Source organism: Aptenodytes patagonicus, chromosome 1 (assembly GCF_965638725.1).
Source record: "Aptenodytes patagonicus chromosome 1, bAptPat1.pri.cur, whole genome shotgun sequence".
NCBI lineage: Eukaryota > Metazoa > Chordata > Aves > Sphenisciformes > Spheniscidae > Aptenodytes > Aptenodytes patagonicus.
This window is the reverse complement of record NC_134949.1, coordinates 80,912,478-80,936,613: the sequence shown is the minus strand read 5'-3', so window position 1 is coordinate 80,936,613 and position 24,136 is coordinate 80,912,478. Positions and strand designations below refer to the sequence as shown.

Sequence of the window (24,136 nt, the reverse complement as noted above, 5' to 3'; positions counted from 1 at the left end):
TGCTCACCCACTCCCCTCCCAGCAGCATGGGGAGAGAATCAAAGGGCAAAAGCGGGAAAAAAACTTGTGGGTCGAGATAAGGACAGTTTAAGAAGTGAAGGGGGAAAAAACCCAAAACCACAAGTGATGCAAAAGCAGTCACTCATCACCTGCAGACAGATGCCCACCCAGTTTCTGAGTAAAAGTTACTTTCAAAAAACTTTCCTCGCTCCAGTTTTCTTGCTAAGCATGACCTTGTACCTCATGGCATTACTAACTCCATGCCAGCCATAGCCGGTACACAAGGAACTGATGCCCATTTCACGGAGTGATGCATATGGAGTTAGCTCAGGAGTCTGAGCAGGACTCTGGCCTCTGGCTGAGCACGTGCTAATGTAAGAGCAAAAATGCCCAGAGATCTGAAAACGCTGATAAATCCTTCCTACTCAGAGCATAAGGAATAAAAAAAGACAGGACGAGTTAGCAGGTTGCCACCCGGCAATTAAAAATAAACCTTCACAACACTGCATTGCATTTGTATGCAGAAGACTTTGCTACAGTGTCCCTTTGGAAGACATTGACCGTGGACTTTAAAATCCTGTTATATAGCCGGGGGGTGTGTGGGGGTGTGTGTGTGTTAGTAGACTTCTGTGTAGTAAAACTGTACCCGCACACTGGTCACTCTGTGACCTCCTGTAAGGGAAGACTGTCCAAGTCAACTGGGAAGACTGGTCAACTTGATCAAAACCCCTATTTCTTATTCGTAAAGCTGGGGGCATCCTCCAGGCAGTTCACTTTGGATACAAACAGACCACAGAACATCTTTTTTTTTTTTTTTTTTCCAAATCTCACATGCTCTTTGCAATGCAATGAGTTTATGGGGAGCGTTACGGCTGATGGGAATGTGTCGCCCATCGGCCCTCTGTCACTTGCTCCTCGCTGCACTGGGCGCAGCCAGGCACGACCTGCCGTTTCCAAAGCCGAAACGCCTTCCCCCCTTGAACTCCAGGGACTTTCGGCATCGGCCCGTCCCGCACCGCGACGCGGGCCCGTCGGGGCCGGTGACCGGCAGCTGCCCGGGGAGGGGAGGCCACCGCCCCGCAGCCCCGCCGGGCGGCCCCTCACCTCCCCGGGAAGGAGCCGACGCCCCGGGGCAGGCGGCTGGCGGGAACCCGCGCAGGCGCACAGCGCCACCTGCCGCCGGCGCGCGGCGCGGCAGCCCTCGGCCCCGGCGTCCTGCGGCGCTGGCCCTTTAAGGAGGAGCGGCGCCGGGCCCTAACGCCGCAGCGTCAGGGCGGGAAACCAGGAAGTGGCCCGGTGGCCACCCGCCTGTCGCCACGCGTGGGTGGTGGCCGCGGCGGCCCCGGTGGGCAGAAATCGGGTGGCTCCGGCCGAACCAGGCAGCGGCCTTCCCGCCCCCACCCCCCGAAAATAGGAAGAGCGGGGCTGAGGGCCAGGCCCTTTCGGCAACCGGGCCCCAGTGCAGGGGCAGCGCGGGAAACCCGAGCTCCCCGGGAACGGTTCCCGCTAACAGATAATGTTATTCCTAATCAAGGGGTATGGGCGCGAATGAATCTTTAATCTGTCTTCAGCAGACAGCGTGTCTGGGATCTGAAAAAGGTTTTTCCTTTCCTCCTTACCAGCCGGGCTCCCTCTCTGGAAGGCGGGTGGCGATAGCCCTCCTCAGGGCGGGACTCGGACCGGCTCGTCTGTTGCTGCGGAGGCAGGGCCCAGGGCTTCTCCACCACAGAAGACGGCGAGCAGACGAAGCCTTGCCGCAGAGGTGGGAGAGCAGTGTTCAAGCCCCTGCTTTGCTTGGAGTGGGAAAGGTTTCAGATCTGCACTTCCCACCTCCAGAGTGCCTGACTCGCTAGAGCGTAAGTTGCACTGGGTGGAGGGACCCTCCCCCTCAAACTGCAGAAGCAGACGTGAGAAGAGTCTAGGTCAAGAGAGGGCATGAGCCTCCTGAGTGTAGCCTGGTGACCAAGGTGACTGCTTAACAGGAGATACTGATTCTGGATCCAGATCCAAAGCGTGATTCTGATTTTTTTTTTTTTCCTATGCAAGGGTTTTAGTATAAAGTATATTCTTTGTTTAGTAGAACGTAGTGGCCACAGATTGCTTTTTATGAGGAACTTTGGGAGTTGGAGCTACAGGATGCAGCCTTGAAGGGGACTGTGGAGACGATTCCAGGGAAGTTCAGAGCTGTGTGAGGGCACTGCTTTTGGACATACACAAAGAAGGAGCTTTAAGGAGCCTAGGGAACTTAGGGGAAACCCTTATTTCCTGTGATACGTAGGCATTTCCAGTATGAGGTTGCACCTGAACAAGGTGGGTTTGGGATCACAGCTTTGGACTTAAAGGACTATAGAGCCATGGAAACAAGCAGGTACTCAACTCCCCTCGAAAAATGAGGAGGCAGGAAATTTGCAAGAATTATGGAGATGGGGTACCACAGTTTCTTTCTGAATCTGCTCTGAGAACCCCAGTAAATATCTCCACATCTCAGTGATACTAGAAATGGTCTCTCTGCTGAAGGAGAGAGGTTAATCCTGTGGCTTTCCTTCACACTTAATCCAGACTTGCTCGCTGACTTGTCTCTAAGGCACCTGGGCTGGTAGGATAGTCCTTATAAACACCGCAAAATGCTGTCAAAATAAAGTCAGTTGTGCCTTGGGCGTGATGGACTAAATAATCTCTTGAGCTGCCTTCCATTTCTAGGCATCTATGAATCAAAGAATTGGATTTATGTACTAGTAGTTAGTTATACCAGTACTTGCGGGTTTGTGCATTGGTTAAGTTTTTTTTCAGTTAGGATTTTTCCTCTGCTGAATATTACCAGTATACCACCTTAGAGGGACCACTAGAAGCATACCAGTGCAAAGATACCATATGCTGATTAATTTCTCTTAATTGGTATAGTTTAAAAGTTGTATTGATATGAACCCCTTTTTGTCAGCATAACTAATTCTACATGAAAATGTTACAGTACTTGAACTATATCCTTACAATTAAAATGGTATGTTCTATGTAGTCAAAATTTAAGACCTTCATGCTCCAGGAGCCCATGTCAAAAAATGTTGTTTTCCTCGTGCCTTAATTTACCATATAAAGGGAGAAGTTTGCCAGGCAAAGTAGCGGTTATAACGACAGCATTGCTTTATATTTTGCCTCACTTTATGTCTTGCCTCAAATAGAGTCAAGATGTACATCTACAAGTATGACAAGGTTGCATCAAGAACAGTGGGGGATCTCCTGAAAGTTTTACTCTGCACAGATGCAGGTTGCTTGGAGGTGTTCTGACCAAAGGAGAGTTTTATTTGATGATAATGGTAGGAAAAGATTTGGATTCTGCTGTTAACCTGTCTTGGAATGGGATTTGCTCCCCAGGCTTGTTGAGATGCTAAACTTTCTAGCCTGTACATTACCTTTGCACTGGCCTGTTTGCTAAAGCAGTGCTTTTTCTGGCACAAAAATCAATGAACCAAAAAAGCTGTGAAGAGCCCCAAAACTCCCAACAGATAAGCACAAACCCGAGATTTGGATTAAGAAAGAAATTAGTTATCTATGTGATTGCAATGGTTTGGGTTTTTTTGTTTTTTGCTCTAGGCCAGGATAAAGCAAGAGAGAGTCAGTGAGTGTTTTATGTTCCTTTTCTCAATGCCTGGTGAAAGCATTTTTCACCTGCTCTTTCTGTTTTCTTTTTTACTGGCCAGCTAACGCATGAACCATGCTGCCTGCTATAAAGTCTCCTTCTAACTGCATACCATAATAATTTTCCACTAAGCCTTCTTCCCCACCTGTTCATTTGTTTCGTCATAACTTTCCTAACACTGAGAAAAGTTATTATTAATAACCACACTTAGAGGTATGCATATGTGCAAAAAGGAAACATGCATTTAAATCTGTACCAAACGTCACAGCGTTCTTAAGCCTTAGCTATCTATCGATAGCTATGGCCAGTACTGTTAAAAACTTAACGTAAACATACGGCATATAAAATTTCTATCAAGACGCCATCAACTCTGCTGCTTAATTAGCTCCACTTTGCAGTTCACACTTTCCTCTTGGACCTCAGTGAAATCTTAGTCAGACCTATCTATGCTTGCTGAACAGACAGATCTGAAGCCCAAGGGAGGTTACTGAAATGTCTGTGACACATTGAGGATGCTGCTAATTCTCATGGGATTATGAGCTGCCTGGGCAAAAAGACAGAACTGCAAAGATTTTGCATGCCTGCCCTCCTAGCATGTGACCCAGTAGGAGCAGTCCACTCTGGTTATAGTGAATTCTAGGATCCACACATCTCCATCCATGATGCAATTTGTCACACGTGAAAAACACGCCTTCCTCCTGTTTTATCTGTGATGAACAGAGCAGTAAATTTGTCCAAAAGAACTTCTGGAGGGGAAGAGCATAAACACACATGCTCTGGAGAACAGGCTGTGCAGCCTACAGAGCATGCACAAAAGAAATGGCCTGGCTGTCTATGATAAAATACGTCTCCAACTGTCTAAGAACAAGTATCGTTTCTCTGTGTCCTACAGAAAATTATGGAAGCGGTTCTTGTATATGTACCTTGATACCTATTTGATGAGAGTATCAGGTGTTGAAAGAAGTAAGTGCAGCCTTAGTACCTACATGTTTTTTAGGGAAAGTAATCCAAGTACTGGTTGGGAAGCAAACTCCTTCTGAGAGGAGCAAACAGACTAACCTGAAAACATGCTAAAAATTCACGGTGTTTGTGCCTGGCTGAATTCACGTAGCATATTTCATATTGCTACATGGCTAGAAAACAGGAATTACCATATGTGTAAGTCAGGAAGTCTGGAAGCTGCTAGCCCCTGACTGAAGGACTAATTTCCACTGTAGATTGTAATCAAAGGTGCAAAACTGAAATGACCTCCGTGTGAAGCTGTGAAACAAGGCACCTATTTGTAAATTCTTGTGACAGAATTCCCAGCAAGTGCTCTGGAAAAGAAAACTTTCTAAGGGTTGAGTGACAGTGGACTGCTTTGCTTTATCAAACGTGCTGGAAATACCTCTCTCTGGTGTTTTCTCGTGCTTGCTGTTCACAATAGCTGGGATAACAAAAATTGAGGAGCATGTCTTCAAGAGGAAATGGGCATGCCTGTAAGAAGGGGCTATGTGCATGAGAAAGTGTATGTATAGTAGGTACAGGTCTTTATTCTTAGGTTTTCTTGAAGCTGACACTTTACCCCATACCCACCCCCCAACTCCTCCAGTAGTTTTGTGTTTTCTTTTCCTTTTGAAGGCTTTGCTTTACTTCATTATGCAGTCCTCAACTTGACCTCAGTCCTAACAAACAGAGAGCCTCAGTCGCATTTTACTGGAAAGAATTCTCTTCCCCAAGTATATCAACGCTGAACATCTCGCTGGTCACAGGGGAAAGTGGGCACTGGCTGTCACAGCAAGCGCGTTGTAACATGCAACTCCGCATAGTGGGGGCTGAGTATTTCCTTACAGTACCAACTTTGCTTTCTGTAGGGAGATAAATCAGTGAAGCTATATTTATTTCCTTCAGGATTATGTCAAGTTGCAGTGTCTTATTTCCCAAAACACCGTGTTAGCCTCTCCTCGCATATTTCCACCAAATCTTGGTGTTCCTATTTTTAGACTCTGTTGGAAACTGTTGCACTAAGTTTAGATTGTGCTTAACCAAGCTGATACTTTCAATGGTACATGTGTGCTCTCCATAACTTTTCTTAAAGGACAACTTTAAAAGAATCATCATCATTATATATTAATAGAGCCTTACCGTCTTACTCTTCTCCACTATGGATATTAATCTAACAAAGCTATAATAGGGAGCTACAGTTTGGAAAGAAGACAAAATCAGTTCCGGGCAGGGGGTAACCTATGGCCATAGCATGCTTTTTTATTGTGGCTGTCCCAGAAGGGACATTTAATGAAATCAGACCTCAGGTCTGGTTTCCCGGTTTTGGCAAGGAATAACTGTAATCCAGAACTGATTCTGTTCACTTCAGTGAACACTTCAGTGTTTGGATCTCCTGTGTTACGTCCTCTCCAGTAAGTCCCTATAACTGTGCTGTGAGAAGAGCAACAGGCTTGCTTTGCCTTCCTTTAATTTCTAGGCCATTTTACATATAGCATGGCATCATGGATGATGATGTGATAAGCTTTGTACGCTGTTTGGGAAAGCCTGTTGGAAGAGAAGGAGAAGAAACAGGAATGAGGGGGATCGAGCAGAAAACCAGATATGACCATAGATTAATTTTGGGGGGAAGGAAAGGAAGAACTAATGACGCTGTAGTTCTCCCTCCCCTGTCAGGATTGTTTGTTCTGTTACACAGCAAAGAGATCCACCATTCTCTGTGCCTCTGCAACCAGACGTAGAGATGGCCTCTGCCATAAATGCTTGGGCAACTTGCTTTTATTTTATTCTGTCATTCACTCTTACTGTGTGATCCGCTTAGCTGGGCTTTTACAACTGAGTCACTCTAAACGGCTGAGGTGCTGAAACAAGAATTCCCTGCAGCTAGTGACAGCAATTGTGCCAGTCACCGGGGCTGTACAGTGCCGGTGTGTCCACTAGAGGACAGTGGCATATACCGGTTAATCAGTGCCTTGTTGCAGCATTCCTGTGCGAAGCTGTTAAATTCTCACCTAATTTGAGATTCTTCTTTATTAAATGCTGTCTAATTCAGAGCTGACTGCCTGCCATATTCAAGTAAGAAGTACTTGGGCTAGATTTTTTTTAAGTGTTAGTTTCTCAGCTTTGTTAAATCATGCATCAATAGATGCCTTTTTGAGATTCGTCTTGTGTTTGTAAAGCCTTTTTACCTGAGGAAGTGGTTTGATTTGCTTGTCTTCTCTCCTTCTGCTGACACACCCTGTTCAAACATTCCCTACAACTGTTCAGAAAACATGCTCGCTTTCACATCTATGACCACCTAGGCTGCTTATCATACAGCCACAGGGAGTCCACACAAGCTGTTGTTAAAAAGCAGGGCTTGGGGCCTGCTGTATGACCCACCCCTAGAGGGAAGCCTGTGTCCTTCAGAGCAGAGAGAGCATAGCAATACCAGCACAACCCCCCTGGCCTGAAGGGAGAAGTTGCTGCAACAAGTCAAGGTTTAATTCAATCAAGTGACCTTTGGGAGAGGTAATAAAGGTAAAAGTTCCAAATGGCCACGCTTGGTGAAATTGCATTCCTGGGCTAATTTGTTACACTGAACCCAAGGTAAGTCACCTCAAAGAAGAGCAGGGAGGCAGCCAACAGGTGACCTAAACGTGCCTTCAGGGCAATAACATGAAGGAACTGGAAGGAGAGAGTTGTTCATGTGGGGATTAACTAGCAAGTAAGAAGGTTCTGCTGTTTCATCTATTACCTGAGCAATTAGGCAACAGATCCTTTTTCTGAAGGAGGTGAGTGCATTCCTGGTGCTGAAGTGTATTTAAATTTATATCACACCAAACACTGCAAAATAACTTGGCATTTACCAGGCTATGAACTCAGTGGCTCCTACCCTTCTATTAGAGAGCACTCCTTCCCATAGAGAATCAAGCTGTGAATATTTTAATAGGTCATCGTCATCAACAGTGGATACTGCAGGAAAATCTTGGCAGGAAAAAGAAACAAGGGTTTAATTGGAGAGGATTAAAGGTGTGTCAATGTTGGTTTTATCTGACACCCTTTCAAATCAAAGTCTACGTGTGTTTGTAGGCAGTTTGTTTCTTGTATAGTTTCTCTAGTTTATCAGTGACTCAGAAATACATGAGTCTCCTGTGAAGTATTAAAGAGGGGCTTAACCTATGCATTGTAAAGACTTGTGCTAATGAGGTTTGAAGCAAAGAAAATCAGATTACTTATCTGTGCTGCTACTTTGCCACTGACCCTGACAATTTAATGGTGATTTATTATTTCTGGCGTGCCTTCCAGGCCTGTTAGCAGAATGCTCCGAGCAGAACTGCCCTGAAGTTTTTAGGAGTCCCTAGAGAACTGCACTGAGAGCCGTTTCCCCACATCCATATCATGTATCAGTCACAGCATGGAGAAACACTCTTATAGCACTGCTGTCTAACCTGCGCCTTTCTTTTACTGCAATTATTTCCTTAGTACAGCATTCAAATCTGTATGCTTTACCTTTCGCCATGACACGTGGGCCAACCTCACACATGTCCTGCAGCATTCTGGGCTTGACTTAGCAGGTTTCTGCTGAGCGTGCTAGTTCCGTGTTTGCTTCGTAATCAAGCATGTGTGGGTAGCCGTGTTCTTTTCAGAAGAGCTATACATGTGCTTAAAGTAAGTATGTGTTTAAGTACCTTGCGGCTTCCAGCCAAAACAGCAAATGCTTGTGCAGAATTCAGTTCTAAACAAGCTGTTCTAAAAGACTTCTTCAGTACATACCAGCCAGCCAGATACTTGACATGTTACTGGGACATGGTGCTGCTTCAAAAATTTTCAAGGAAAGGAGAAAAAGCCAGTGTTAGCACTGGTGATGATTTGAGTCACTTGAGGTTACAAATTTGCCTGTCATGATTATGAAGGGATTAGTGCCCTAGACTTTTATCTCCTCGAGATCCTTCATCCTGTTGTTGGTATGCTAGAGGGAAACAAGTTCTCACTTATGCTTCATATGTCTGCTTGGAGGGGAGGCAGACACCTTGTCATAGTTGTCATATCAGGCATCTTGCTAAGATGGTGTATAGGGCCAAACCAATGAGCTTTGTGATAAACCAATGTCTGTCTCGACCGTGGTTTTATCCCAGAATTGCTTCTGTGCATTTGCTATCTGACATAAAGATACAGTTCTTTAATTGCAGACGAGCTTTTTGGAAGTATTAGAAGCTTTGTGAGAGAGTGCATCTTAGGACTTGTCTGCTTGGTGATTTAGACTAAAGGTGTGAAGCACATGCATAAACTAAAAGTTTATTACATCTGCCATTAAATTTCTTTCTTCAGAGGGAAGATGGCTTTATTTTGTTACATAGCAAACTTTACTTCTGAATGGGAGCATTCACCCTGAAATCTGCATGTATATTAACTTCACACCTTGAGTTAGTGACCTTAAGTTTCCCAAGTGCTGCTGTGTAGCCAAGCTCTCAGGACAAATGGTGTTCCCAGTGAAATAAAACTTGGTACAGCTGATACCAGTGACTTGTAAGCTGGGAGTAAAATGGAAAGCATCATAAATTCATCTGTGCCTTGCAGGCAGGATCATATGCTTTTCAACTGGCATAGCCAAAAATCTGTTTGTACATAGATACCATTCCTTCCCAGTGGTAGTCACTGGACAGATTCTGTTCTACATGCCAATGGTCTATAAGAGAGCAGGTGTTTCTATATCTAACATACTTCAGCTCTGAACCCAGGGCTGCTATTTTGACTTGGAATCAGGACACATTCATTCCAAAGTCTATGATCCTCACTGCCATAAATACTCTTTTTTTGTTGTTGTTCTTAGTGTTTTGCTTTATTTTAAAGAAAAGATCACCATGATGGTCTTCTGTCTTTGATTCAAGTGACTTTCCATACTCTACCTTTGTGGGGTTAATTATTTCCCCTTTTTAAAAAAGATTGATTACAAAAAATTGCATACAATGTTCAGGACTGAATCTCATTCAGACAGGTGGGTGTCTTGGTACTGCTACTGACTACCTACAGAAAAGGTAAATTTAAGTATGTTTGGGGGATTTATCTGATAAACCTAAAATGCAGGGTTTAAAAAGCAGACTTCTTAGTTGAGTTTGTGTATAGTTTGAAGAATCCCAGTTTTAATATACAGGGAGAAACAGGTAGCATGTACATGCCTTATATCTAACTGAAAAATCTGAAAGCACTTTAGTTAATTAAATTCTCTCAAGCATTGCTGTGAGGTAGGGAAAATACATGATATCCAAGGGTTACATCACTTTTGAAAAAATGTAGTTGCCTAAGGTATTCACGAGTTGCATTTTTTTATTAAACCAGTACCGAGCCCCATTTGTGTTACGTTTGAAGAACTCCCTGTACTACTGAAATGCCAGGAATGGCAGTGGAAAGGCTGGTGCTGAAGGAATGATGGGGTAAGGGGGATTATTCCCAAAATTAAGTTTCAGGATTTAACAGGCTAGGACTTTCTGAACTGGGTGTCTGTTATGAAGCCTCTGTAACCTCTGAGGATCTTGGGGCTCCCTGTTCTTCTGGAACATTAGAAGACAAGTAGTCACAGCTCTGCTTCACCTTGCCCCTAATTCACCTTAGCAGCATATGTCTCTAAGGATTCAGTTTCACCACACAGAGTGAGCAGAAATAGCAGCTTACTGTCACTGAAAGAGGGAAATACAGGTCTCCCATCTCAGCCCTCCCTTTCTCCTGGCTGTGCAGTTTTGCCTCTTATCTTGTACTACTGTTAGCAGTTGTTGGATTCCTCTGAAAGCCAATTTAGTACCCTAAAACAAGAGAAAAAAAGACTTTGCAAGGAAAAAAAAAAAAGAGGTAGTTCTTTTATTTGTTACCACATTAGTAACTAGTGTGATGCAGTAAGAGTGAAACCATAGACCAAGGTGTTTCTTGTTGGATACCAGCTGCCCACTCTCTATGTTTCAGGATGTTTCAGACTACCTCTGGTCCTAGCCTGTAGATGAACGGCCCATTAGTTGGGCATTCAGGTTGGAGTGTGTTAGGTGTGCTTCTGGAGCACATCTTTCAGTTTAGTTTCACCTGAAACTGTCCGGTTTGTGTGCTTTAAGACTGCTCCACAATGCAAACCAAGTGTGGTAAGCGGGGACAGTCAGGCAATTTGTTCCCAAAGAAAACCCCTGAGCTGAGCTAAAACATAAATAGAGACATGGCCTTAGTGAACTGAATCAGCTCTGTGGGGGAAGGGTATGGCTGCAAAGCTCAACAAGTGGGAATGACCTGCTGTGCTTTGGCAGGCTGTATGTCTGCTCAGCTGTGACCACGCACAACCTAACTGCTGAGATGTTGCCCAAATCCAAGTTCCTAGTGCTTAGCTTCCTAACAGCTTGATGCCAGCTCCGCTTCACTTAAAAAAGCTGACAGGTCTGCAGCAGAAAACTGCATGCCATGAAAAGTGTGAGGGCGTTCAGCTAAAAGCTTGAGTTTTCTTGCTAACTGAGAGGTGAATGTGTCTGTTCCGGAAAATGGTGCAGGTGACCGAAGATAAGCCAGTTTGCAAATAAGCAATCACATTTCATTCATGGATTGGTGCAATTTTGGGCATGCACGTGGTTAGCTGTGTTTGATCTGATCATGCATACGTACCAAAATCAGTCCTAAAAGCATACTTGCCACACCATGCTTTTTGAAAACCGCAGGGTTTGACTCTCAACTAAAGTGGTATCAGTGAAGGATAAGCTCCCAAATGTAAATCAATGGCCAAGACTTTAAAGAAGTCATCTTGTAAGCACCAAAGCTGATGACGCACGGCTTTGTATGTTTTGTATCTCGTGACTGATAGCTACACCTTTGTAATGGGTGTCTGAAATCTTTCAGATGGATTGACAATAGCTTTCCTATGTGTAGATTCTCTGATTTATAGAAATACATGGGTATCCTCCATGACGATAAAGCAGAGTCTCCCTCTTCTGCCTGTTTTCATAAAAGTTATAGGACCTAAACTTTTTTGAAGGTACCTCCTCCTCTGTCCTGTGTGGCTTCAATGGGCCAACACTCTATCTAGGCACAGGGTGATTACATCAGCCTCATTTCCATAGGAAGCCAGATAAGAACAGGGAGCCAGGGTTAAGCTCCCGAAACTCTATTCGAAGGTGAACCAGAAGCAAAGAAAAAGACATAGTAAATCATTGCGACACCTACCTTTCTGGTACCTGCCTCCTGAGCAGGGTCCCAAACCCTTTCATTTGCAGTTTGTGGGAGGAGACAGGCATTGCAGAACTGGATTGGGATTCTGTACCGCAGAGAGGGAGTCGTTTCCTGGGAAGCGCTTAGGGAGCACAGGCCTCGGTTGAGCAAAGGGTTTTCCAGTCACAGCCATATACTTTGTTATCTGAATTCTTTTATGGATCAAGTTCTAAATTAATAGGTGAACTTTTATAGTTCGGCTCCTAGGCTGCCATTTGTAAACCTATCGAAGGAATTTTGAAATTTAACTGGGACATGGGAAACCAACTTGATTTGGGAGAAAAGATTTACTAATCGAGGTTCACAACAGTCAATTTTCCATTGGATTTTAATTTGCATAGCCAGATGTCCCACATCAGTTTAATCTTCTTGCAGGCATGTTCCCAGTACTGCATTTTGGAGCTAAAAGATTTTTGTGTTTCTTGTAGGTAGCTTAAAGATGGATGCTCCCAAAGAAGCTCAGCCTACAGGAGAGTTCAAATGTCAGCTGTGTGGCTTAACAGCTCCATATACGTACTATGGGCAGAAGCCACCAAACACACGCTCTATTGTGTAAGTACAGTCTTTCATATTACAGACTTCATTTATGCTATGAGCATTAGAAGCCTTGTACTGTGGAACAATATGTGCACTGCATGAGCCCAATAACAAGCCATGTTGTCCCTGAATATGAGGCTTGGTACTTAAAGTGACCTTCTTTTTCCAAAGGGAAGAAATGTTAAAAATTGGCAGCATTGATAGCAAAGACAAAAATCAACTTTCCCGTCCTGCTTCAATACCATGCAAAGATTTGTATTTAACCTATTTCCTAACCCCACTGGCCACCCTACTATTTACCTATACCATAATTTTTTTACTAGAATACTGTTGACTGTCAGCCTAGCATTTCTGGGAATAGCCCTTTCCTCACAGCTGTGTCAGATGGGCAACACGTAAACACAGCATGAATTAAATACATGTGGTAAAACCACTTTTTAAGAGCTGTTTGACATGACGTCGAATTTTGAACAGCAATGCTTTTTTGCATGAATTACACAATTCTTTGGCAGATTGTATGACATTAAAGTGTGTAGAAATTTAGTACATATTTACATTTTAGGAGACTGAAGACTTTTCCATCTCTGCCAAGTAGGGATAGTTTGACCAGAAACTATGCAGTTATGACTTTGTCTGCAGACATTAAACTCCCCATAAAACAAAGCACTTGCTTGGCTTCAAATGTAGGAGTAGCTCTGTTTAGGCCGTCCCAGTCAACGAACCCATCAGGCAAACATGGTCAGGAACTCACTAGAATTGGAAGTCAGACATGTACTCAGCATTTCACCTCACTAAAACCGCTCAATTTCTTATATAATGGAAACAGCTGTTGATGACCACCTGCTTGGGCTGAGATCAGATCTGTTTTCCTTGGGCAGCTGTATTTTTATCATTCCAAATCCCACGGTGCTACTGGTTTTCCTGCTTCTACTCAGCAAAGCAATGGCCCACCCTTGATCAGGTCCATTCGTAGAGTCTGAATCAAAGTTGAATATGCATCTTAACTTTAGGTTATCCAAGCTCAGTGTTAACATCTCAGCTTTATTTGGATTGCTGAGATTCAAAAAGCAAAAGAATGGTGCTGAAGCATAATGCTTCTGTACATGCATATAAGAAATAGCTTTACACACTATCTTTATTGGCTTACTTTCTGGTCTACTCACGTGTCCTAGATGCAATGCTGCAGGAAACGTGCCAGACGTGAAGGCTTGTACAATGGCCAGGTCTCTGCACTGATGATGACTACATTAAGACTGTGAATCTTGCAAGGCGAGCTTTGCAAAGGTAATCCAGTCTTTGGACACTAGGAGACTTGTTGACAAGGTGATCTGCCATGTTAAGATGCCTGATCTTTCCTAACAGTGGAAGGCTTGAGCCATGTTTTTGTTTGAGTAGAGAAGAAAAGGAAAAAGGAATACGCTCACAGACACACACATACATATGTGTGTATGTATGTAGACAAGGAGAAGGTAGCATGAGTTAACAGAATACCTTTTAAATATGTATTGTACTCCGTATTACTACAGAATCCAAGTTTGATATAAGTCCAAGAATAAGCCAGCCTTGCAGGGTGCCCTGTGCAGACAGACACCCAAGTGACTTCTGTAATATTTTGCCTGGAGCTCCCAGGAAGAATAAGGCCTTAGTCTTTCCCAAGCAGGTTGCCAAATTATTAATAAATGCACTCCCTTAATACCCTGAAGCAAACAGTACAGTCTCTGACATAAAGTAAGAATATTTCAGGTCACTGTAATGTTCTGTGCTAGTAGCTCTTGCTTGCAAGAGGTGGGAACCTTAGCTTTACAGCAGTGACATAACTAAGAGCAGTAAAAACTTTTTATTTTATACTCACATGCACACAGCTTTGGAAAAGAACTTCTAATGAAAAGCTGTGCAATTGTAATGATAGCTTGACAAGGTACTGAAGTTAGCCATGCGAAGGAGTGCCTCATAAAAATGGAAGATAAAAAATACTTTAAGGTAGAGCACCGAGAAAAACCTAGTAAGACAATATTGAGATGATCACCAATTGCCCTAATTTTGAAAGATAGATAGAAAGTGCAGTATAGGACTGAAGGCAGCCACAGTGTTGGTTTTGAAGAGGAAGGGAGCTGCATAGCTGCTACATCGCCTCATGTACAGCACCAGGCTGAGCAAATCAAGAAGAAAGGGCTGATACTTTTTCAGCCTCCACAATTTCCCCATTTCAACTCTCCCATACTGTGAAATCTACCCTTAAAAGCTTGAAATTATTCTCTTACAGGCTTTTGGAAGAAAGCTATGTCATGAAGGATCCTTTCACCCCTGACAAGGACAAATTCCTCATCCTTGGGTCTCATTGCAGTTTGTGTAGCAGATCAGTGTGTGTTGGTACAGTAAGTAACAAGCGAAACAAGCTTTTCCAATCATTTATTTTCGTTCCAGTCCTGGTGATCTGTTAAAGAGAGACCAAACAGCAAAAACCCAAACAGCTTATTTTTAAGGCAAGCTAATTGTATGTTCTTGTTGATTCCCCCAGATAAAGCTCTTCGTATTAAATGAAAATTATTGGCAACTTTAAGTGTTCTATTTACAGATGAGCACAATCCAGCCTCACAAACACAATGAATGCTCTTTTCCACTTTCTCAGCACAAGAAAATGCAAGGGAGAATCATTTCAAGACCTTTAAGGTTCATTAGATTGTACTATACCAACAGTAGATTTTTTTCCATGAAGGGAATATAAACGTCCATGGATTGTTAGGTTTGCATCCACGGCACAAGGCTGCCATCCTATTTGCAAAAGCTGATGTAGAAAGTGAGCAGGGAGGAGAGTTGTGCAATGCCATGATAGCTGTCCAAAGAAGAACGAGTTTGAGTAGCAGCTGGTAGGCAACCTTAAAACTATGAAATCTAAGTGTGGTCCAGAAAGGTGGTGTAAAATTACAGTTGTCTTAATTCTTTCTCCTCAGTGCAGAACTGGCCCCTTTGTTTGCTGTGAGTTCAAAGCAAAAATGAAGACAAGTTATTACACAATTATCAGTGTCCGGAGGCTGTACTGTGCTTCTTTGAGGCAGTACAATGAATTGAGAAAACTTAGGTTCCACTCCTTTCCCTCAGCAAGCCAGTTCTGTGGTTGAGACAGACTCGGGACTCATGCAGTAGTCAGGACTCATGCATGACTCAACCCATGAGGAGACGTCACCTGACTGTTTACACAGACAAGGGCATGTATTTGTTATACATGACACCATTGCCCTAACAGCAGCCAGATCCTGGCCTTCTCTTTCAAAGTGGTTGTTTGCTATCCTAGAGTAACGTGCTTAAATCTAGAGTGCAGCTAATAGCACGAGCTATTAGCAAGACCACATCTTGGTCTTAAGTGTCAGCTTTAGCAGTTTTCACATTCAACCTTTTCAGCCCATTCTGTAATCGCAGTGGTTAGGGGCCTGCTCCAGTGACACGATCCTTAGTGCAAGTAGCTAGTAGTGGGAGTTTTAAAACAAACAGACCTGCTAAAGACTTTGTGAAGATGTAGAAACTTTTTTTTATGTTTGGTAGCCAGTTATATAGTTCAAAGTAACACCTCTGGCCTCCTCAGAGCATGAGGTGAGATAATCTGGGCAACTGAGACAGCTCATATGCCAATGCCAGACAGTTTCTGTGTGGGGACTTCAGGAAATTCTCTTGAGCAAAACAAAGGGTCAATTTACACTGACAAATTTTAGAGGGTTGGAGAGACACAGGCAAAAGGAAATTGGCACACTTGGACAAGTTTAGCTGCTGTTCTGACTTGCAGGGAGTCAGCACCAAGGATGGATTTGGTCCACTGTCCTGAGAGGAGCGTGCAATAGCACCTTTCTCCTGATGAGGTTTGTTTCCTATTTCTGAAGTCTCTTCTGTCATTTAAATGAATGAAAATCACCAAAAGGTCAGACTAGAGATTGCGACTGAGATTTTTTTCTTTTTTTCCTTTCTGGAACTACCTGAGGACTACGTGGGAGTCAGATGAAATGCCAGTGCTCTCTGGTTACGTCTTTGATAGCTGGGCTCAAGTTTCCAGAGCCAAGTAGCTCACGGCAGTTGTGTGGAGGCAAAGCTCACATGTGAGCAAGATCTTCCTAGTGACAATGTCCCTGTCTTGGCTGATAGTTGACTCACTCTCACGCACAGCCAGAGGAAGAGGCAAGTGCAGCTAGTCAGATAGTTTGGGCTTATGAGCTTGATTCCTGCCCTGACATGTCGGGTTTATCCCTCCTTTTTAACTGCAGAGGATTAGCAACTCAGACACATTTTGGGCAAACTTGAGCACTTGTAGCTATTTTCATTCCCAAATGAAGTGTCTTGAATTTATGAAGGATTCAACAGATATTTCTGAGTCTGGCAGTTAAATCTGTCAGAAATACAACGCTTCAGCCTCTCAGTATCTTTCCACACAGTGTGCATTTCTGAATGAAGGTGGGGCTTTTTCTTTTAAAAGATTTATTAATTGTTTCAGTTAACCTAGGGCATGGCAATGTATAGAGGATATTAGCAGTGAGCTGATAGAAGCCTCTTCTAATCTTTTTGACATTCCTGCCTATTTTGCCTATTGTGGAAATATGTCAATCGTTTACTTCTTGTTATCTGAGTCTTCAAGACTCCCCTGATGGTATCACTCAAAGCAAAACCTTGATTGTAAATAATTGAGAATACATTTCTTACCAAACTGGCTAGGCCAGATAGTGAATCACACATATGGCTATGGTTTCAAAATGTATTTAGCAATACTGCTTAGGTAACATTGAAAGAGATCTGCAGAAATGATAAGTGCTTTAAACACCCACACCACAAAGTAGGTAAACACATACTATTCCTCTTTCATGTAGGGAAAATTAAAAGTCCAGAGAAGGAAAAACTTATCCAAGGCAGCAGAGAGAGCCGAAGTTAGGATAGTATCTCTGTGGATTGGTTTTGGTTCCTGCTTGTACTTGACCCAAGTAGATCAACTCAGCCCTGCGCTGTTTCCATAATGTTATAACATAAGAATTGAAGCTGAAGAAAATCATGCTTTTTTGGGCTTCTTTGGCAAAGAAGCTGGACCAATTTGATGGAAAGTTTTCAGTGCCAGGTTGCTTTCATTTTTATGTTAATTCAAAATAGTACTAGGCTAACCTGTGGCAAAATTAAGACTTTTCTGATCTTAGATTTGGCAAAGAGATTGGATTTAATTTGCTAGCTTTTGTATCTAAGGAGGCTTAGATACAGATCAGATTTTAGGCTTTTCATGAGACAACCCATGCTAGCTGAAGTGTCTTTCCTTATAGTTGCTGTGCCAATGAAAGTCAAGATTTAGCAACTGCTCTGTATAATGCTCATAAACTCACTTCTTCAAATATTCTCTTAAGCCTCACTCAGTTAATTTACCCCAGTCGGCTTGCAGCGTACATCACCCTACTGAACCACTCTTTAGCACAGTGTATTGGTAAGTGCCATTATTTCCGGTCCAACTGGAAATAATTCTAATGATTATCTGCAATGTCTTAAAACATGTCAAAACCTCACAAAAGGGAAGATAATAAAAATGCTTTTAAAAGTCCTTAGGAAGGTTGAGTGCCTTTCTTCCTGTTTCCCTTTCAGAAAAAGGGAGAGGAAATGATATAATCTGACCACATTAGTCATTTAAAACAGTTATGTCTTTTTTTATTGCAACACTTACTAAACAGAGGAAAAGAAAAGAGGTGGCTTTTGGAGAAGAAAGGAGGAAAGAGAGCAAGTTTCATCCCTTATTGCTCACCTCAGCAGAAGGTGACTAAACACTGACCTTGGACATGATTGTAGGTAAACGTAATACTAAGCTACTTTCCACTCAACTTCCAGTCATGCGGGGGTCAATCCTGGGCACGGTTAGGCAGAACCTTTCCTTTACACAGAGTTTCCTTTACAAGTGTGGTAACAATACTACCCCTGTATATATTACTTTCAGATGTGATCCATGTCAAAACAGAAATAAACTCTGGCAGCATGCTTTGGCAGCTCAGTTTTGCCTGAATTGGACTATTAAGTTTGAAATTGAAATGGCCCCCTCCTGCCTTGGTCATGGAAAGGGTGAAATGTACTGAAGAATTATCCGATTAAACACAGAACCCTATCAGGATAATGTTCAAAGAAGGGCTTGACTATACATAGTAAGTGTAATTCGTAGGGTTTTAAAACAACAGCTAGGCTGAATAATCCCACGACAGAGAGGAGGACTAAGGGTACGTGGACGCAGCGCCCAGATGTGCAATGGTTCATATTCATGATTTGCGTAACGCCCATTGGCCAAAATCAGCAAAAGTTGGCAACTCATTTCAGCTAAAAGAATGCTGAAAGGACCTGTGTGTATCGGTGAGCGCTGTGTCTTAACATCGGAGTTCCCCATCTGCAGAATGGGGGAAAAGCCTCTCCCCTCCTTTGCCATTGCCCAGTGGTGCAGCATCCATCACTGCGGAGCCATGAATTTAACCTGGAGGCAGGGGGAGCTGTGTGCCATTTTGCAATACAAGCAAGAATAGCAGGGCCAACTTAAACTCTAATCTTCCCTTTTTAATTGGCAGCTTAAAGTATTAAGGATAGCAGGAGACAAAAAACAATAGGCTCTAGAGGTTGTGCAACTGAAATCCAGTTTCAGGGCTTTTTGGAGACCAAGGCCTCACTAGCTCTGAATATGAAGGCGCCTGGCAGTCAGTGCAGAAAAGGACAATAGATGAAGAGAAGTTGTTCCTCAGGCTTGAAAGTCACACAGAAGCAGGCTGATTGTGATTTTGATACAATCATCTGCTGAATCTACTGCTGAAGTCCAGATAGTGACATGGGAGACAAAAGCAGGAACAGAAACACAGAAATATCCAAGCCAAGCCCCCAGAGAAAGGCCAGCCGGAAATGACCATGCCAAGAGGAAAACTTTGCTATTTAGGTAAAACACATGGAATCCATTACTCCCCAAAAGATGTCCTGATCCATCTAAACTGATGTCTTCATTCATGCTTAAATCCCCAAGAATAATCCATCAGCAACACCAGCTCCAGCTTACCCATTAAATCCTATTTGGAATTTAGTGATCAGCACGCCAGGAGAACCATGGATTTCAGTCTCGCTGCAGGGCAAAGGAATTATACATTAATAAGCTTCTCTTCCAGTTGTCCAAACTCTATACTGCAAATAGATTAAAATATTCCATCAGTTTTGCTTCTTCCTATTCAATAACTAACATCTGGTTAGAGCTAACTGGTTGAAAAATAAGTATTGGGTCTGTAACACTTGCTAACCAAACCAACTGTGAACGAAACATGTCGGATCGTAGTGTCATTCCATTTCAAGGGCAGGGAAAATACCTTCTTTGTGCACAACAGCTTTTATACTTTGCCATCAAGAATTCAGAGAAGAGACATCAGCTCAAGCTTTAGTATCATGTATGTTTTTAATCAGCGAGTACATTTATTCAAGGTAAAGGTGAGTAATGGATGAAATCTCAGTTGAATCGTCTCAGCCAAATTAAATTCATTTAGCTATTGTGGTTATTGGACACCTCTATGATATTGATATAATATTTATACTTTTTAGTATTCTCCTAGGGCAATACAAGCACACAGATTAATAGAAAGAAGAGTAGTTTTTTGGGGAGTTACGGAAAAAGATGCAGCTAAAGTCTGTGAGAACCTACAGCCTCCGGCCTGTGTTCTTTGTACTTGTGTTGGCCTTTAGGCCGTTTTTATGGAGGTTGGCAAGGAAGAGCGTTCTGAGACGAGTCTCACATACCGGTGCAGGAACTTGAAGATTTCTCCCTCTTGGGAGGATCTTCCATAAGCTAAGATTTAGTTTTAGAGAAAAACTTTGCTATTTAGGTAAAATGCATGGAATCCATTACTCCCCAAAAGATGTCCTGATCCATCCGTACTGATGCCTTTATTCATGTTTAACTCTCCCAGAACAGTCCATCAGCAACACCAGCTCCAGCTTACCCATTAAATCCTGTCTGGAATTTAGTGATCACGCCAGGAGAACCATGAATGATGCTTGAAGGACAAGCCAGTTGTAAGGAAATGTGTTACTGTTCCCTGTAGCAATGGGCTGATGAAGGTCACTTCTTTAAAAGGAGCAACATGATAGTTGATTTGGTTAGCCATGGTTACAGACCCAGGTTTTATTTTTCACCCAGTTAGCTCTAACCAGATGTTAGAATTATTGAACAGGAAGAAGCAAAAATTGCTGGAATATTTCAACCTAGAAGAAGAATTTAATTTAGAAGAATTCTAAATATAAATGTGGTTTAATGAGACTGGAACTTCAGCAGTTCCATTTTGTGTATCCTGCTAATAATGTTATTTTCTTTACAGGAATGTAGTCTGTTCTACTCCAAAAGGTTCTGCCTCCCCTGTGTGAATGAAAACCTAAAGGCCTTTCCTTTGGAAATACAAGAAGATATGGATAAAAGGAAGCCTCAACAAAAATCCTTCCCCTGTAAAAAACCAGATACACGAACATAAATACTGAAGGACCAAGAGAGACAGTTCTTTGGCTGGGGCTTCTCCTCTCTCCGTTTGGAGACTATCATGTTGCTCCTTTTAAAGAAGTGACCTTCATTAGCTCAGTACTACAGAACACAGTAACACATTTCTTTACAATTGGCTTGGCTTCAAACATCATCATGCAGCGATTGCGGTGCCAGCAGTATGGCCTTAAGGTGTTGAAGAGCCAGAAAGAAAGGCAGACAAGCCTGTTGTCGCCACGTAAAACACATGTAGGAAAAAACTAAACAGCATATAGCATAGGAACCATGTCCAAATTTCCACATTTGTTATTTTAATGTTTTGTGTTGTTCTTGACACTCCTACAGTGTTATGAAAAATCCGAGACAGATTTATCTGGCTTAATTCAGTATACATCCCAAGAAAGTCAGTATACACTAATTATTAACCTGACAGTGCTGCCCTGATAAGATTACAGGAAGGAATTCAAAGCTTTACTTTTAAGTCTAAAATAAAACTGTTATGAGAAAATGTCAGAGACACCCATAGAAATATCTAGATTCTTCAAGATTATAATCTCAATACTGTCACTGCATTAAGACTTCTGAAAGTAGGTGCTCTTGTAACAAAATACCAATATAATAAATAAATTTTAAAAAAAGATACTCAAAAGTCACTTGTACTTGCAGTCACTTTCCACTCAATCTTCCAGTCCATGTCAATACAGCAACAGGAGAGCACCCTTAATACATCTAGTTTATGCTTTACAAGTAAAGACGACTTCCTTTTCACTTTTCCATTTCCAGATTAACTGATGTGAAAGTTCAGTTAATAAGCTCAATTCTTTCCTGAACTGGGCAATTAAACTGCCAGGATAGGCAGGGGTTTCAGAAACATAGTTTCAGTCAAAAAAGGCTAAAAAATTGATAGGCAAACAGCAGTTTGTGTAGCTCAAAAATTAGCTTCACAATTTTCTGTGTTGACTTTGTCTTAATTACAAGGAAGATTTAGGTGACATTTATGTAAAACCACTTAGTCACACACCTTAAGGCTATGTCTAGAACGCTTCCTAGTCACCAAATCACGTTATTTACTCAAGCTATTGTTGGTCATTGGTTCAGAACCTCTTAATGCCTTGGTGAACATCTCTTTTCTCAACTCTTCCATCCATATCATTTGTCATATGTCAACATCTAAATTTGACCATTTCAGTAGAATGAACCGTGTGTCTGTTAAAAGAAATCAACATTATTTCAATGAGTTACTCTTAGTTCTTTAAGATGTTTGAGTGTCCTAAAATCTTCCTTCTTTTTTTTCTGAACCTAGTATATTGGTGTCCTCTCTTGAGGACTGGAATTTCTTGCAGTTACTAGAGGAGCAGTAATGGACCTATTAGCACCCTTTTCAAGCTCTAGGTGCTTTAAGACATAAAATACATATACATCTTTAACTGTGGGGAAAAAAGATACATGTTAGAAGTCAACATTTGAGATTCCTTTTTGCAGTAACAAGAGACTACGCTTTCAAAGAAAGTGATACTAAACTTCTTTAAAATGGGTGGTATTAAATTTCGGTTTCATGTTAGACACACTGACTTTAAAAGTCGTAGTGTATCTGTCTGCTCCGTACAGATAACAGAGGCATAACCTATGCTAAAATCACAACTGTAAAGAGAATGAGAGATGCTAGAAAGAGAATCACAGCGCTTTTCCACCTTAAAAATTGTAGTCTTATAATCAAGCTGATAAAAAGCAACATAGTTACATGAGATCACATAATATGTTTATACCAGCAAATGTCTTTCTAAAACATTTTATTTCCTGTATTTCACAATGTTTGCAACAGGTTGTCTTAACTCTCAGCTTGAAAGTAGGTTTTAAAAGCCTGGCTCATGCAGTCCCCATCTAAAAGGAAAATGTGCCTTTCGGTTGGATGACACGCAAGTCTGTCTTGGGACTGGGAGATGCACCCACTAATGCGCTGGGAAGGATCTAGTGTCTCTGAGCTGTTTTCCCTCCTGTTCAACCTCCTCTGTGCCCTTTAAGAAAAAGGCAGTTAACTAACTCATTTATTCATAATCATTATCTTTGCCATCATGATATGATAGAAGAATCATTGAAAGCCCTCAGAAATGACCCCACCTTTAAGTACTTGTTAAGTTGAACCGGAGGAGGAGTAGACTCAGTATTAAAAGGGAGCAGAATCTGTAACTACAGAATTTTTCATTTGGCCCAGTACAGCTCATTTATTTATCTCGAGTACAAGAGAAAAAGCCAAGTTAAGGATACCTGTGCTTCACAGTTACCTGGTTACGCATACCTTTTAGGTGAAGAAAAGGGTACTTCCAGCAAATACCACAAAGTGGTTCAGTAGCCCAGGGCCGTCAGATATGTTCTGTCATCTCTGGTCCGTGCTGTAGGGAAAGAAGGCTGACCTACATGCAATTTGGTATTTCCTGGAATGACAAAGGATTATTATCTGTGCCCAGCTGTTAAAACTTACTTATTCCACATTCTCATATTCCCATTGAACATGAGCATTATGATCTCTGTATCGTAACGTTTTGGTATATATGTGATTTCACAGACCAAATGCCATCATGCCCAAACTTACCAGCCATGAGGCCTACTCTTCAAGATACGCACAGCCTTTACAGTTCGGTTTCATCAGGTTCTCCGAGTACTTTCTGCTGCTCAGAATCAGGCCTTCAGTGCTCCTGAGCACAGCTGATGAGGAAATGTGATTCTTCATCCTCTGCTGTAATTTTCCCTTCAGCACTCTTACCAGCTTAATAAATCCCCAGGTTCTTGAAGGAAAACAATTATCCTCCCAGCCGATTTAACTGAAGCCATGCTCATCAAATTAGTTAGTATGCTACACTTCACGTAGAAGTGCATTCAATGCTCATTGAATTCAACGAATGTCTCAAGCTGGTCATACAGTCAATGAGAATGGAAAGACACAGCAGGACGGTGGGTCAGCAGACTAACTGATGAAATATCTATGTAAATATATATGCAATGTATATGTGTATGTTACACACACATTCCTAATTTAAAAGGTGTGTCTAACAGTAAATCTGTAAGCATGAGCACTTTAAAGATGTTTCAAATATCATTCCACCTTTAATACACACATCTTATTATGTAGTAAACATACTTAATACAACTTGTTAACAGATATTTGACGCTAACCCAAAAAAATCTGGGCACCAATCCCACCAAAGGTTGCTTATCCACTCTTGTTCACTACTGAAAATCAGCATGATTACTCCCCGGTATAAAGTTAAGCAGCTAAGTGT

General features: G+C 42.2%; 1 protein-coding gene across 6 annotated transcripts; it reads left to right on the top strand.

Annotated features, from left to right (window-relative positions):
* The first annotated feature begins 1,303 nt into the window (after positions 1 to 1,303).
* Positions 1,304 to 21,472, top strand: CDPF1 (cysteine rich DPF motif domain containing 1). 6 transcript variants are annotated; one of them, XM_076344597.1, is made up of 5 exons: positions 1,304 to 1,536; positions 1,623 to 1,762; positions 12,259 to 12,382; positions 14,631 to 14,742; positions 20,704 to 21,472. In XM_076344597.1, exons 3-5 carry the CDS (start codon positions 12,270 to 12,272, stop codon positions 20,851 to 20,853), a joined length of 375 nt encoding a protein of 124 aa, XP_076200712.1. In that variant the 5' UTR covers positions 1,304 to 1,536; positions 1,623 to 1,762; positions 12,259 to 12,269; the 3' UTR covers positions 20,854 to 21,472. The 6 variants fall into 6 exon arrangements, with proteins under 6 accessions (XP_076200712.1, XP_076200693.1, XP_076200703.1 ...); XM_076344578.1 differs by having other exon boundaries at positions 1,623 to 1,856; XM_076344588.1 differs by having other exon boundaries at positions 1,321 to 1,345; positions 1,623 to 1,856.
* The last annotated feature ends 2,664 nt before the right edge of the window (positions 21,473 to 24,136 follow it).